At 30.3% G+C, this 14593-nt stretch overlaps 2 protein-coding genes across 2 annotated transcripts; both read right to left on the reverse strand.

The window, feature by feature from the left end:
- Nucleotides 1-2314: 2314 nt before the first annotated feature.
- LOC112786651 (NAC domain-containing protein 87) lies at nucleotides 2315-4176 on the reverse strand. The gene is made up of 3 exons (XM_025830016.3): nucleotides 3886-4176; nucleotides 3511-3788; nucleotides 2315-3131 (listed from the first exon to the last, which is right to left on the reverse strand). Exons 1-3 carry the CDS (start codon nucleotides 4043-4045, stop codon nucleotides 2736-2738), a joined length of 834 nt encoding a protein of 277 aa, XP_025685801.1. The 5' UTR covers nucleotides 4046-4176; the 3' UTR covers nucleotides 2315-2735.
- Nucleotides 4177-7986: 3810 nt separating this feature from the next.
- On the reverse strand, nucleotides 7987-13138 carry LOC112784188 (apyrase 2). The gene is made up of 9 exons (XM_025827312.3): nucleotides 12206-13138; nucleotides 10883-11011; nucleotides 10726-10782; nucleotides 10550-10642; nucleotides 9292-9497; nucleotides 9091-9182; nucleotides 8754-8971; nucleotides 8490-8679; nucleotides 7987-8405 (listed from the first exon to the last, which is right to left on the reverse strand). The coding sequence occupies exons 1-9, from the start codon at nucleotides 12512-12514 to the stop codon at nucleotides 8293-8295; spliced, it is 1407 nt and encodes a 468-aa protein (XP_025683097.1). The 5' UTR covers nucleotides 12515-13138; the 3' UTR covers nucleotides 7987-8292.
- Nucleotides 13139-14593: the final 1455 nt, after the last annotated feature.

Here is a 14593-nt window from a genome sequence, read left to right on the forward strand (position 1 = left end):
AATACGTAATTAGATATAAGCATCATTTTATATGCTTACATGAAATATTATTATAAGCATTAAATATATGGTGGAAACTCAAGTGCAGTCGACTTCAGATAAAGTTGATACTTGAGAGTCGTTAGATGATTTGACTAAATTTTCATCTAATAGCTCTCAGATATCAACTTCACATGAAATCGACTTTACCTGAGTTTTCATCTAAATATATATTATAATGCTAAAATCAATCACTGATAATATATATCTAATTGTTCTGTAATTCTTTTTTCTTATGATATTTTTTAATCCAACAGAATAAGAATTATTTTGTCGTAGATTTGAGTTCTATTTAAAAATTTATCGTTGTTGCATGCACAATACGAAAATTAAATTTTTGATATTTTTTAAAGTGGACTAATAAATTTAACCACTAAATTAACTCAAATTGGTTAATTGTTTCATAACTTTTAAGATAGATACTTTGGAGGGTAAGATAATGTTCTAAATGATCTGAATATGTGTATAATTAAATTAAATTACAGCGTAAATTGATGCAATTGTTAGGCTTTTAAGCATCTAAGCACATACAAGTAATAATAGAGAAGTGCAAGCAAAATAAATTAATGATGAAATTAGAGCATAGTATGCTTGTAGTGTACTTGAAACTTTGATCTATTAACTGCAGGCATGCCTTGGTGTGAGGCACTAAGCTAGCTGGCCAGAACTTTTAAATTGTAAAGTTGAAATAAGAAATGCACAATTTCTTTGGAATTAATGCTCTCCCTTCTGTTGGTGGGATGTCACATAGGCATATTCCACACACCATCAAAATTGTTGAGATGCAATAACAATAGCAGCATTCAAAGTATATGACTCCTAAATTTAGGTTAAAATCATTTGGAGTGCCAACAATTATTGTTTTATATCCATGCATGTCCATCATCAAAAGGTCATTCATGTCTACTATTTAGTTTTTGATATACATACAAAAGTACATAGAAACATACAATTATATATATATATATATATATATATATATATATATATATATATATATATATATATATATATATATATATATATATATATATATATATATATGCACATACCACTATACCTTTTTTTTTTATAGAGTTAAATCAAGATTTTTTTTGTTGTTGTCTAGAGTTAAATCAAGATATAAAGGTGAATACGTATTTTATATAGCAAAAGTTTATAAGACCAACAGTTTTATTTAAATTTGGAAGCGAGTACTTAATCAGCAAAAAAAAGTAAGCAATTTTATGTCATTAGATATAATCTTATACCATTAAAAAATATTAATAATAGTTAATTAATGAGTAATGACTATAAATTATAAAATTTACTAACTTTCTAATATTTTTTTAATATATTACAATAATTATTATTAAAAGATAATAAAAAATTAATTTAAATTATCTAAAATTATTTTTTTAATATTTAATAATTATTATTAAAATAATTATATAATTTTAGATATAATAAATATATAATTATAAATATTATGTGTATAAAATTATAAATATTATATTATATAAAATAATTTTAGATATTTTTCTCTCTAATATTACCGTTTATATGATTATGAAAATCAGATTAAATTGGCTTATCTAACCAAGTTATACCAAAAAATAATTGTAAAAAATCAATAAAAGAGTGGTGAATCAGTTGAGCGGTTCATTTTTTTTTTTGGTTTAGAAATCGATAAAAGTTATATTTTAAAAATTAATTTTTTTGGAAAATATATATTTTATATAAAAATATACTATTTTATTATATACAATCTAATTTCAAATAAATTTCTTTTGAAATTTTAAATCTTTGAATATTTAACTTTATCGATTTTAAGATGATTTGATTTTCACAACCTTGCTACTCTATTTGTTTGTTCTATCTTGTTCATCATAAAATAAAATAAAAATTTGCACATTCTTTATATATATCTATATATTTAGGTGGATACTACAATGAAGATGGCAAAAATATCTTCTCATGAAGATGCTTTGGTTAAAAGTGTGGTTTATTTATTTAGCCACACTTTAAACAAAAACAACACTTTTATAAATATCAAAATCTAACCATACAATCCATCATCCAAAGGTCAAAAAGAAATATACTCATATGAAGACAATTATGCCATCTTCATTGTAGTATCCACCATATATTTATATTCTCATAAAGCGTTACACCCTAAATAAATGACAATAAGTGCTCCATATACAAGAAGATTTACAACACGCAAAAGTTGGAATCATACATACAGTAACGATGATATGATGAGCAAAAATAATTATTAAACAAAAGAAAAGAATAAAACAAAAACACACTTACATATCAAAAGAATAATGTACATACATACAAGATCCACATTAGCTGTCTTCTATGAGAAAATCCTAAAACTCTTCTGACAAATCAAGTTTGGATATTACAAATCTATATATAGATATATCCATCCATGAACTATATAATATATATCATGCTGTTATGGAAGAAGGAAAATATGGTCACACAGTCAATCCTAAATTAAATTATAAATAGATAAAAACTTACATGCAGTTATCTCTATATAAATATAAAATTAATATTAAAAAATCGTTAGATAATTTAATAAATTTAACTAAATTATTATCTAACAATTTTCGAATATCAATTTTATATAAAGACAATTGCACGTGAGTCTTCATCTTATAAATATCATCAGAAATAATGTTTAATAATGTTTTGGTAAGAAGTTATAAATCCCAGAGGCCTAATTCCAAGTCAGAGAGAGGAGGAGCAACTACTTCTGATGATGATGATGATGGACCGTCGTACATTAACAATGCTCTAATATTATTATTATTATTCCTTATTCCCATCATATCTTTCTTGTTTTGCTGAATAGTAATATTATAATCTGATGATGATGCAAACATACTATTGACATAGTTGTTGTTGGTGGTGGTGGTGTGTTCATCATCATAATTATTAGAAGGATCCATGAGAGGTGGGAGAGAAGAAAAATCTACAAGATCATCATCTCCAATTGAGTTCATGTTCTTCATTATCCTAAAGAGGCCAGATGGAATAGTTGGGTTCAATTTTTCTGTTGTGTTCTTATGGAAAACCCTCGACACAACCCATTCCTCCTGCAAAAGAGAAAAGCAATCCTTGAAAAATACAATATTAAAAAATCAGGTGAAAACTCAGGTGCAGTCGATTTTACGTGAAGTTGATACATGAAAGTCTGTTGGATAAAAATTTAATCAAATCAGTCAAATTATCTAACGGCTCTCAGGTATCAACTTCACGTGAAGTCGACTGCAACCTGAGTTTCCACCTTTTGAGACTACATATATATAATTAGGTGAATATTCACGTATAGTTGTTATTTTTCTGTAAAGTTAATAGTTAAAAATCATTAAATAATAATTTAGTCAACGTATCAAATCATATAACAATTCTTAACTAATAGCTTTTCACGAACACAATTGTTGGTGAATTTTTACAAAAGAAATTGATGAGTACCTTAGCAGGTATAGGGAGGTTGTAAGTAGCAAAAAGGCCTTCCAATCTGAATTCATGCATAACCCAATTGGTTTTGTGTCCATTAGGGGCTCTACCTCTATAGAACACAAGGGTTTTCTTCATACCAACAAGGTTTCTCCCTTTGTAAATCTCTTTGTCTTTTCCGGTGGCCTTCCAATAGCCGGATTCCGTGGCTCGATTCGTTCTGATCCCAGTTGGATACTTTCTATCTCTTTGCCAGAAGAAGTACCAATCTTTCTCCCCCATCTTTGCTTTCTCTAAATAAACATTTACAATTTTATCAAATATGTCAACTGCACGAGAGTTTTCACTGCCAGAAAACAAATAAAGAAGAAGCAAGAAATGGTGACTTACTAGGCAAGTCCCAAGGCTCACACTTATTGAGATCAACTTCTCCAATGGCAGTTGCGGTGAAACTTGTGTTCAAAACCTTGTGAGTGAGATAATAAGAGATGATCTCCTCATCTGTAGGGTGGAACCTGAAACCGGGAGGCAAATCCAAAGCCGCATCCATAGCGATGAGCAATTAATTATGAAGTGATGAAAGATTAAGAAAGTAAAATAATGAAGGGAAGAAGGTGTGCTTAAATACACAAGACAAGATAGACAAGAGAAGAGAAGAGATACACTACACGCACCTCTCACACGTTACGCTTCACGGATCCGTGCTTTGCAAGCCACTTCCTATGCAAGATTACAAACATAATAATATTTAACGATTCTCAACTATCAATTTCAAATAAAGTTGACTGAATCTAAAATTTCACGCCGTATTAATTTATGTGTATAAAATTCTAATAAATATAAAATTAAATATAAAATTATTTTTATTTTTATAAAAAATATTTTTTTTAAAATTATTAAAAAAAGATTTTTTCTAAAATTCACGTGCAAACAAATTCTAAATAAACTATATTATTTAATATACGCCTTCTTATGTAAAACTTCTGTTACCTTTTTAACAAGTTTAAACTATTAAGTAAAAATATATAAGGAGTGTCAGGGATAAGTAACTTTTGTATTTTGTAATCATCAATTGACTATCAATAGTATTTTTAATGGTGTGAGATTACATCTAATAGTAGGAGATCACTTACTTTTTTTTATGGTTAAGTGTTGACCATAAAACACAAAAATTACTGCCCCTAGACTTTCTCAAAATATATAAATAACTATATATATTATCTAAAAAAGCGTATTATCTAAAGTTGTGAAAAAGTGTGATTCTTGTCCTAATTAATTAATTCTGTATTATGTGCTCTTTTAAAAATATAGTAGTAATTTTAGTAGTAGCTGCTGCTTTAGTTGAATCTATATATATTTGATTTCTCTATATTCTTGCGCAGCTTTAGGTGGGTGATGGTGGTTGTTTTTTTTAGCTAGGTAACTACAATTTCTAATAAGGTTCGGCTATTTTATACAATAAGTTCATATTTGCCACCCAACCACGTTGAAAATATTCTGAGTATGTATATATACATAATTGACGTTTAAAAAAAAACAAAGATATAAAAGACTAATAAGAAAATAAAATATTTAGTGTATAAACAAATTTAAAACATACTTAGGTTTATATAACAATAGTTAAAATATTTAATATGAAATGTTAGTTGCTGCTTCCAAATTATTAGGGAGGTATATATGTACGTAATTATTATTAAGTAGAGTAATTTTCTTCTAAATATACTACTAAAACCTTTTTTTTATAGTGCAAATTTTGGAATACGATTCTCCAAACAATAATACAGCTGATTAAAAAGCATTATTATTGCCTCCTTTTGAAAAGAATCCAAAATTATAATACTTTTTTATTTTATTATTCTATACAAGATATTTGATTATTCTACTGTAATAAATTTGATCATTTTTATTAAAAAAAATTCACTCACACTATTTCTCTATATTTCAACCAAAATATTTAATTTTTCACTCCCTCAAACATGCAAATCACATAATCTCACTCAACAGGGACAGTTTCAAGTATATTGGTGTGGTCAAGCACCCCACTACAATTTAGAATTTTTTTTAGTTGTATATGATAATAATATTTATTTGTCCTTATTAAATTATTAAATTTGACTTCATAATAATTTTTTACTTAACTTTTGGTACTTAATCGTTAATTTAAAAATTTTATATTAGATATTCGTTAGAATGATCAATTCTCAGATTTAAACGAAATTAGTGTTCTTTTTTTAAAATCAACTCAAGAGAATATTATTTATCTTCTTTTTAAATTAGCTTTAATTTTTGCGTAGCAACTATATTAATTGAAAGAACTTTCTTAACTATGAATATCAATAAGAGTCGGCTTTTAATTGTGTTGGGAAGTGAATTTTTAAATAATTGTTTAGTAATATATATGGAAAGAGCGAAAGTTTGATGGTAGTGTTAAGAGAAAAATTACTTAATTTTTTAAAAATATAAAACCTAAAAAAATAAAATTTTAAATTATATATTATTATTTAAATTACTATTTAGTGTTTTAATTTGTATATTAGATATTTTGAAGGTTAATCATATTTTACAATAATAAAATATAATCATAACAATAATCATGTTATATTTGCATAAAAAATAATTATCTGTATAAAATATATATTAAAATATAAAATACACATTAAAATTAAGTTAAATAATATATATATTTATACATATATATAGTAGTTAATAGATAATTTAATATTTACTTTTTTTTATACATATATTATTTTTATTATAAAAATTATTATCATGTTATATCAATTTTATCTTACTATCAAAATTTTCTAGATCCGTCACTGTAGCTCATAAAATGTCCAAAGCTCATAAATCATAAGTTAGATACGCATTTTGTAGCATTGAAACTTGATTTTTATTCTTCACCGCAACCCCTAACACCTTCCATTTTCTTCAATTCTAATCTTATATTCTCATATATTATAATAATAATTGTATTTTCATGACATACACCATCCTCAAATGAAATCCAAACCCCCAAGATTTAAATTAGCTACGCGGTCTCTAATGGGTGGATGATATTAACATTAATTATTAACTTGTGAGACAATAATCATATCCCATTATCCATCACCTCATCCTCATGATACGGAACAGATTCCGCTGAAGCATTCTTTATTTTATTCAACATGTTTATTACTTCACTACTAATAGTAACTCTGTTAAAATAATTCGTATGAGATAATATAAATTATAAAGTAACTAAAAATAGAGATAAACCAAATAAGGAAAACGTGTGGACCCCATTCTAGGGTTGTAGGTTCTAGACCTGACATGACATGGCTTATTATGAAGCTCTTATTATTTTATTTAACTTGATCTTAATAAAAATGAAAGTTTGACTTTTGCTCAACGAAAGGAAACGAAACTGAACAGCAAAGCAAAACGGAAAAGGGTTGGTGTTTGCCATAGATAGAAGAAGTAGAACTCAGAAAAGAGAAAAAAAAGGGTGACGTTTTGTGACGTAGAGAGTGAATGCTTGGTAGCTAATAATTACTACAAGGGAGAATCTATGACTATGCCCTATGCCCCTATCACTCAATCATTGGCGCCACCTAAAATACCCTCAACCGTCCGATCAGAAAACTGTCAAGTTATCCACCGCTAGCTGCCGCGGTTATTATGTTAACGAATATTCGGTGCTTCCTCCTCTCTTGCGTGTAAATAACATGTTGATGTTGCAAAACTTTTTTGTTATTTAATTTTAATTTGCCATATTGGTATTTTAGGAAGTAAATTAATGAGGAGACTAAAGCAAATAATTCTAAATGAAAAAGTCTAGGGACTAACAACTTTGTTAAATCCTGACCAGCATGTAACTAGCAAAGAAAAGTGAATCATTCTCACACAATTAAAATCATCATTGATGGCTATTTGATGACTACAAATCACAAAAGTTGTTGGCTCTAGCATTCCTCATTTTAAATTTTACAGAATAAAACTAAAGTTAAATATTTTTATACAAATTTATCTAACAATTTTCTTTTTTACAACTTTTTTTTTTTGTCTTTTCTTACTTATCATCTATTATAATTGTCTCCTCTTATCATTCATTTCAAAATTTTTGGAAGAATTAGATCATGACAAAATATCAGTTTTATATTCAAAAAATTTAAAGTTCAATTCTTGGTAAATTCCAAAAACATCAGTCAAATAAAAGGAAAAAAAAATTATGTAAAAAATAAAGCAATCCAAAAAATTTTCTTGCTTAAAAAATGTATTAAAAATATAACCATTCTATTTGCTTAAACTATCACCTCTTAGCCATGAAAAAGACACATAGTGCATCAAGTGTCATAGCAAACACATCAAATTTAATTGTGAATAGTAATTTAGTAGCAATTATAGGTGTAAAATGACACTAAAAATTTGTAATAGTGACTCATCTTAGGGCATGTTAAACTAAATTTATCTTGTTACATCATAACATAATTAATCAAACACTAACACAGCACATTCAGCAGTAACATTTTATTGCAATTCAAACTGAAATGACAGGAACGAAGGCAATAATTAATTGCTTCCATGAATCAATCAAAATTGGAATAATATCAATATCACCATTATGTAAGTTTGTCTCTACCTATTACAAATATGAATGAACAAAATGAATCGAATATGGAAACCGATATTTTTCCAAAATAATTACAAATGAAAATTGACGAGTCTATCTTCTTCTCTGAAAGATTTGTGATAGTACTCCGTTTGAGCTGTATTTTGAACGAATAATTCTAATAGTAATTGGTTTTCATACTGGCCTCATTACGAAGATGACACAGCTTCTATGGCGCTGCCGAGGGGCCATGCTGCTTCAACAAGAGCATCACGGTACTGAACCTTTTTCACCAATGTAATCTCTTGCCGTGGATCTAGACCTACAGATAATCGGAAGAAATCAGGGAAACAAGAAGATAAGGTTACTAAAATTTTGCATAATTCATCATTGCAGCAAAACCTACCAAATCCAGCTACAAGTAATGTATACTGGTATACGAGATCCATGCATAAATATGGTAGGTTCCCCTCCTCCACACGTTGATAAGCTGATTTTGCTTCCTCAAGTTTTGTTTGACAAGCTCGCTTAGCTGCGACCTCGAAGTCCACAGGACGAACTTTTACAACGGGCAAGTTTGGATTGGCAAAACCCGCCTATGAGTGATAAAGTGATTAGCATGGCAATATTGCTAAATTATATGATTCCATGAATATGAATAATAAAATACCTCCGCAGCACGGTCAAAGAAAAATGAGGCAACAAAAAGGTTTTTCTGTCCATCCCCGCCACCACCATTCCAAATCCCTCCGAATGTGCACTTCATATGTGTACATTTTGACTCATTAACTTTGAGAGCTTTAAGAGCCATGGTTTCGCATTCATTCAATCTTGAGCCAGATGGGGAGGATGAGGAATTGAATGACTTTCCTCCATAATTGTAATACCCTAAGTCGAACCAAAACGATCTAATTGTCATTGGATAACATATGCTGAAAAATGCACAAGAAATTCGGAGTTCTCTTTCCCTGTTGATTAACATAGAACCTGGCATGTCAAAAGCTTACCATCAAAGCCAGCTAAAACACACGGGTTCCCAGAATCATCAGAAACCTTTAAAATTTCTGCGCGAGCTGCTAGCAAACCATAGTGCAAGTAACTGAAAGTAAGATGTTAATATCATTTAGTCATGGATGACGAAAAGCTATTTCAGAATACTCATATCAGAAAATCAGGATTAACACTAAAAATAAGGACACTCTCAGAACCTGTGAACATAGAGGTAATATTTTCTTCCCCTTAAAAACATCTCCTTGACATATGGATCCTCTCCACCAAGTACTTTTGGAGCCTTGGCAGAATCTGTCTCTGAGATGGCATATGCCATTTGAACAGATCCACCTCCAAGATCAACAACCCCAACAGTCTTTGAATAATCTTTTCCCAAGTTCCCCAGCAAATAGTTAATAGTCACCTAAGCAAATTAGAAGGCAAGATAAGAAAAACAAAATACTGCATTTGTTCTTTCAAGGAGAGTACAAAGACCTCAGTTTCCCCTTTTTTTTTTTATCTGCAAGAGGTGTACATAGCTGCATGTCAAGTAATATTAATTCAATAATAGCAGTGGTTTACCATTTGCTTTTTGGATAGATAAAGAAATTATATTAGAAGAGAAAATAATGCATAAAAGTCTATAAGTCATCCACTCATCCAAATAAATTGAAAAAAAAAAGAGTTAGCCAAACAAAAATGATCCCCTCTTATAAGTACCAAATGGTTGCCAAATAATTAATCCTATCCCAACAAACAACTGGGCTTCTACATATCTTCTCATTTGAGACCCTACCATCTTTTTTCATAGATTATATATGCTACTTACAACTTCTCCTAATGAACTCATTTTTAATCCTATTTTGTCTAGTGTGTCACTCATCAATGCAACCAACATTCAAATATCTAATTTTCAACTTATTCTTCCATTAAATTTTATTGTTTAGCAATCAGTTGTATGAAACACTATAGGTATTTGTATCTGCAAAGAGCAGGTAAAACTTCCCTTTAATTAGGTACAGCTTTTCTACCACAAATACAATTAAAAACACTCCATTCATTCATGCTACCCAAAGCTATAGTTCCAAGCTCCCCATATTTCCGTCATTAAGTATGACAAACTTGAGATAATTAAACTATGTGATTTGTGATGTAATGATATGGTCCCAATTTTCACCTCTAGCTAGATTTGGTATGCCTATTGTCAAATTACACTCATTAGTCCATGTTACTTGAAATTAAAAAACAAGTTCCTCTAAAGCCTGTCTCCACAACTCTAACTTTACAGTTATTTATACACTCACAGCACTATTTGCAGTTTGTACATTATCACAAACCTAGACTCACTGTATACCAAATACTGGAACAGGCTTTTAACCATCCAATCAATGTCACCAAAAGATGGTCAATTTTCCCAAGCCTACGTGCATTGAAAAGTTAAAACTAATCACTAGTAATTAAGTCAGCAAACCATACCCATTGAAAAGCACCTTCTTGGGTTCCATCCAGCACAGTAACAGCATTAGGCCCAGATTTCAAAGTGCTCCTTTGCTTAAGCAATTCCCTGACCTTAAATTACCAAAATTTAGAAACAACAGTCAATACAAGAGGGGTGGAGGAGGGGGATTCAAGTAGATGAAAGAAATATCTACCGCTTCCAAGATCCTGTCAGAAGCATCCCCTTCCAAAGCTCTCAATCCTGCAGTTGCCTATATTAGGATACATATTCAATCTCCATTTGACAGTTAGCATGTAAAAGGAAAGAAAGAGAGAATAAAGATCATACACATGTCATATGTACATACATACCCCTACTCTAACAGGTGTTTTGGGGCGAAACTCCAGAGGAACAACACTTTCAGCTTTGTCCAGAAGTGTAATCAGAGACTCCGCTGCCTGTTGTGGATTCTGTGCATACGCACTCAAACCTGGTTTAATCTGCAGCATCAGAAAACAATGACATCAGAAAGGCATAAAAAGAACCATAATAGGCATTAGAAAAGAAAATGAGCAAGTGGATTGAATTTAAAAACTTAAGAGAAATATTACAACACATAATTTAAATTTTTTATTCTTTTGGTATGAGAAATTCCTACTAATATATATTGTGTGTGGATCTAATTTTGAATCCAAAATCACTTGAGATGCAAATTATAGTCTACTTGTAGGCCACCTGCTATCCATGCACTGCAGTGATGTAACTTCTTGTCCGTCATAGATTTATCCTTCATTGGATTTTATCTGTTTGATAGTGCATGTTTGGTTGCATTTCCTGAGATGAAAGCTGAAAAGGAGCAGCACATGTGACTTTAACTTTGACAAAGGAGCACGAGGCTTCAAAGTAAGCATAAACCTGAGAAAACCCTGAATCAGTTGATTGATTTCTTTGTGGCAATTTCGTCTTACTTAAATTTCTTACAATCTCATCAAGCTCCAATAAACAAAGAGCTTTGATTGCTTCATAGCAGTTTTCTCTATCATCCCAAAGCTTCCATGACAAATATAATAACCCCCTTCATTGATAATAATGTCTCTCATTTTATCAATAAAATAAATAAATAAATATCTTTGATCAAGAAAGCTTCTCAATCTTCAGTATAAGATTCACTCACTGCTCAGACCAACTAAAAGCCATTAACCTCGAGTGATGTTAGTTGAGACTACAGGATGCCCGCACACCAAGTTTCTAGTTAGTTGATGCTGCAGCTTAGCTGGCAGTTTGTACAGCTGCCTAATTTGAAAACTTAACAGATTTGCTAGTTAATCACTTAGTTTGCCATTGATAAATAGTTAGAACCATAGTTAATTAGTTGTTAGACGTAGAGTTAACTTAACTATCATGAGTTGAGATCTTCCAGGCTTGTATATATACAGTTTTGTCCACATTGAATCATTTGAGATTCATCACTCAATTCAGAATCCATCAACTCTCCACTTTCATCACCTTCTGTGCCTCGTAGAACAGAGTCTTAACAAGTGAAACGAATGTGTGGAAGTGTATAAACTCTATTCTAAAAAAGTAAAAATAATGAGTACAACACAAATTGTAAGTTTAATATCTTATTGCTTATACATGGCAAATCTTACTATGAACTAGTGAAGCAAAATGCAAATCGGCAGAATATCACCAACCTGAACGAATAGCTCGAGATCTTTGCCAATGTGAACAAGGTCGAGATTGCGGTCGAAGTGGAAAACGTGAACGCGGCTGCCGGAGCTGCCAGCATCGAAGACGACGGCGTAGGAGCTAGAGGCTCTGTTATCGGGCGAAATCTTCCGGTGCGTGAGGGTGTAATCTTCGATGGACTCGTTGGAGGAAATGGAAGGCAACACGTAAAGCACAATCGTGACGAGCACCAAAGGAACGGCCACCATCATCAGCGCTCCGCGTAGCTGGTAAATCTTGTCGGAGGACGACTCGTGCGGCAACCGCTTCAGCATTCTTCCGAATCCGAGTTCTGGCAGCTCCACGGAGGAGGACGACGGCGAGGTGGCAGTATGGCCGTCGAGGAGCTCGGTGGAGGATGGCGACCGGTGGCGGATCTTGCCGTTGCAGGAAACGGCGGCGGAGGAGGGAGAGTTCAAATGCTGCGAGTCCAGCTCTGTTAGCGTAACGGGAGTCGAAGAGATGAAGGAAGAAACCGATAAACGACGTCGTTTTGGCAATGAGAGTTTTTTCCTTTGTGATTCGTGTGAGTGAGGATGAAGATGATAAAGAGGATGTGGATGGGGGTGCTAGCTGTCGCTGCCACTTGGTACTCACTGTCTTGTCACTCACTCAATTTTTTATTTTTGATTATATAACTAAATAGGTCCTGAAAAAATTTGCATTGAAGGTTTTTTTTTTCTAAAAAAATTCATTAGATTGAGGTCTTTAAATTTTATAAATATAAGATATATAAATATTTATTTTACAGGTTATGTTACACATCTAATATGTTAAGTGCCAACTTTAAATGTTTTATACTACAAAGGATATTTCCTGCAAAAAAGAACTCAAAGAAACTTTTTCTTCATGAGTTATTTGTTTTTTTGTGCATGCAGATCTGGTGAATACTTTGGAAACAATTGTGAGGTCTCCGATGAAAAAATTTATAAAGATGTTGTAGGTCGATGCTGATGTTAGCATGATTGAGCAATTTGGTATTAGATTCTATTCTGCATACTTGGTTACTGAAAAGAAGATTATAGCAACCAAGTATAACGATGATGAGCAATATATTTGATAATCGTAGGCTGATAGATCATTCACTGTGACTAGTGATTCCAGTGAGAAATAATTTGGAAGAGAAAAGAAATGCTTCCTCTTCCTTAGAAAAAAATCATTGTGCATGCTTAGTTTTTAGACTTAGAAAAAAAATTTATAATGTTTTCGAAATTTTTTTAATTGAAAGTTGATTTAATTTGACTTGCAATAGGAGATAATAGCCGAATGATTAATATTGTTTTTGGTTTTAATAGTTAGAGCACTTGGAGGAGAGGAGGATTAAGAATCTTGTAAAGAAACACTTATAATTCATTCGATATTTCATTTATCTTTGAAATGAGAAAGTTATTGAAAAAGAGATCAGTGACAATAAAGATGATGAACCAAAGAAAAAAAAAAAGAAGATGATGTTGAGAAAGTTGATAAAAGAAAAAAAAATGACTCCAAGAAGATGAAGATCAATGAGGTTTTTCATGCAACACATAAACAAAAGATGAATAGGAGAAGAAAAGACAAAGAACAGAAAAAAGAGATGATAAAAATTGGGGACTAAGAAAGGTAAGAATTTTGTAATTTAAGATGGATTAATTTGGGTATTAAGATAACAAAATTAGAGTCGAATTTGATCACATTAATATACAGGTGGAATGTCAAACTGGCACTTAACAGTACATATCAATTCTGTTAAGACAAAAATTTATTTAAAAACGAACCAAAATTAACGTTTCTCAATTTAAAAAACGTAGTTGGTCATTTACAAAAATAAGAAATTTAATTGATACATAATTTAAATATCAGAGACCAAATTAAACATTTACTTTTAAATATAATTCAAAATACTTTTTTAACTAATAATTAACAAGTAAAATAATTAAATATATTTTTCCTAATATATCTAATCCTACAAACATAGAATTAATTCGTTATGAATCTAAATATATCATGTGATGACCAACTTATATTTTAATAAATTAATTAAATCTAAAATAAATTAATAATTAAACCTATTAATAATATTATAATAACCATTTTTATAAAATATCAACACGTATTTTTATATATAATGATTGATTTATAGTCTAAATTTTGATAAATAATTGATTATTTTATTATACTCTATTTAATTTTAATTAATTTTTTTATTTTATCAATTCAGTTATCCATCTAACTTTTAGAAACTTAAACTAACCTAAGTTTACATATCATTGCAATATTCGTAGGGGCTATACATGTTTACTAATTAATCACTTTCTATATATTTTGTCAGTCCATGCAACATATGAGTCTTATACTTCTCGTTTGAATTGTTTTAT

This window comes from Arachis hypogaea, chromosome 20 (assembly GCF_003086295.3).
Source record: "Arachis hypogaea cultivar Tifrunner chromosome 20, arahy.Tifrunner.gnm2.J5K5, whole genome shotgun sequence".
NCBI classification, from domain to species: domain Eukaryota; kingdom Viridiplantae; phylum Streptophyta; class Magnoliopsida; order Fabales; family Fabaceae; genus Arachis; species Arachis hypogaea.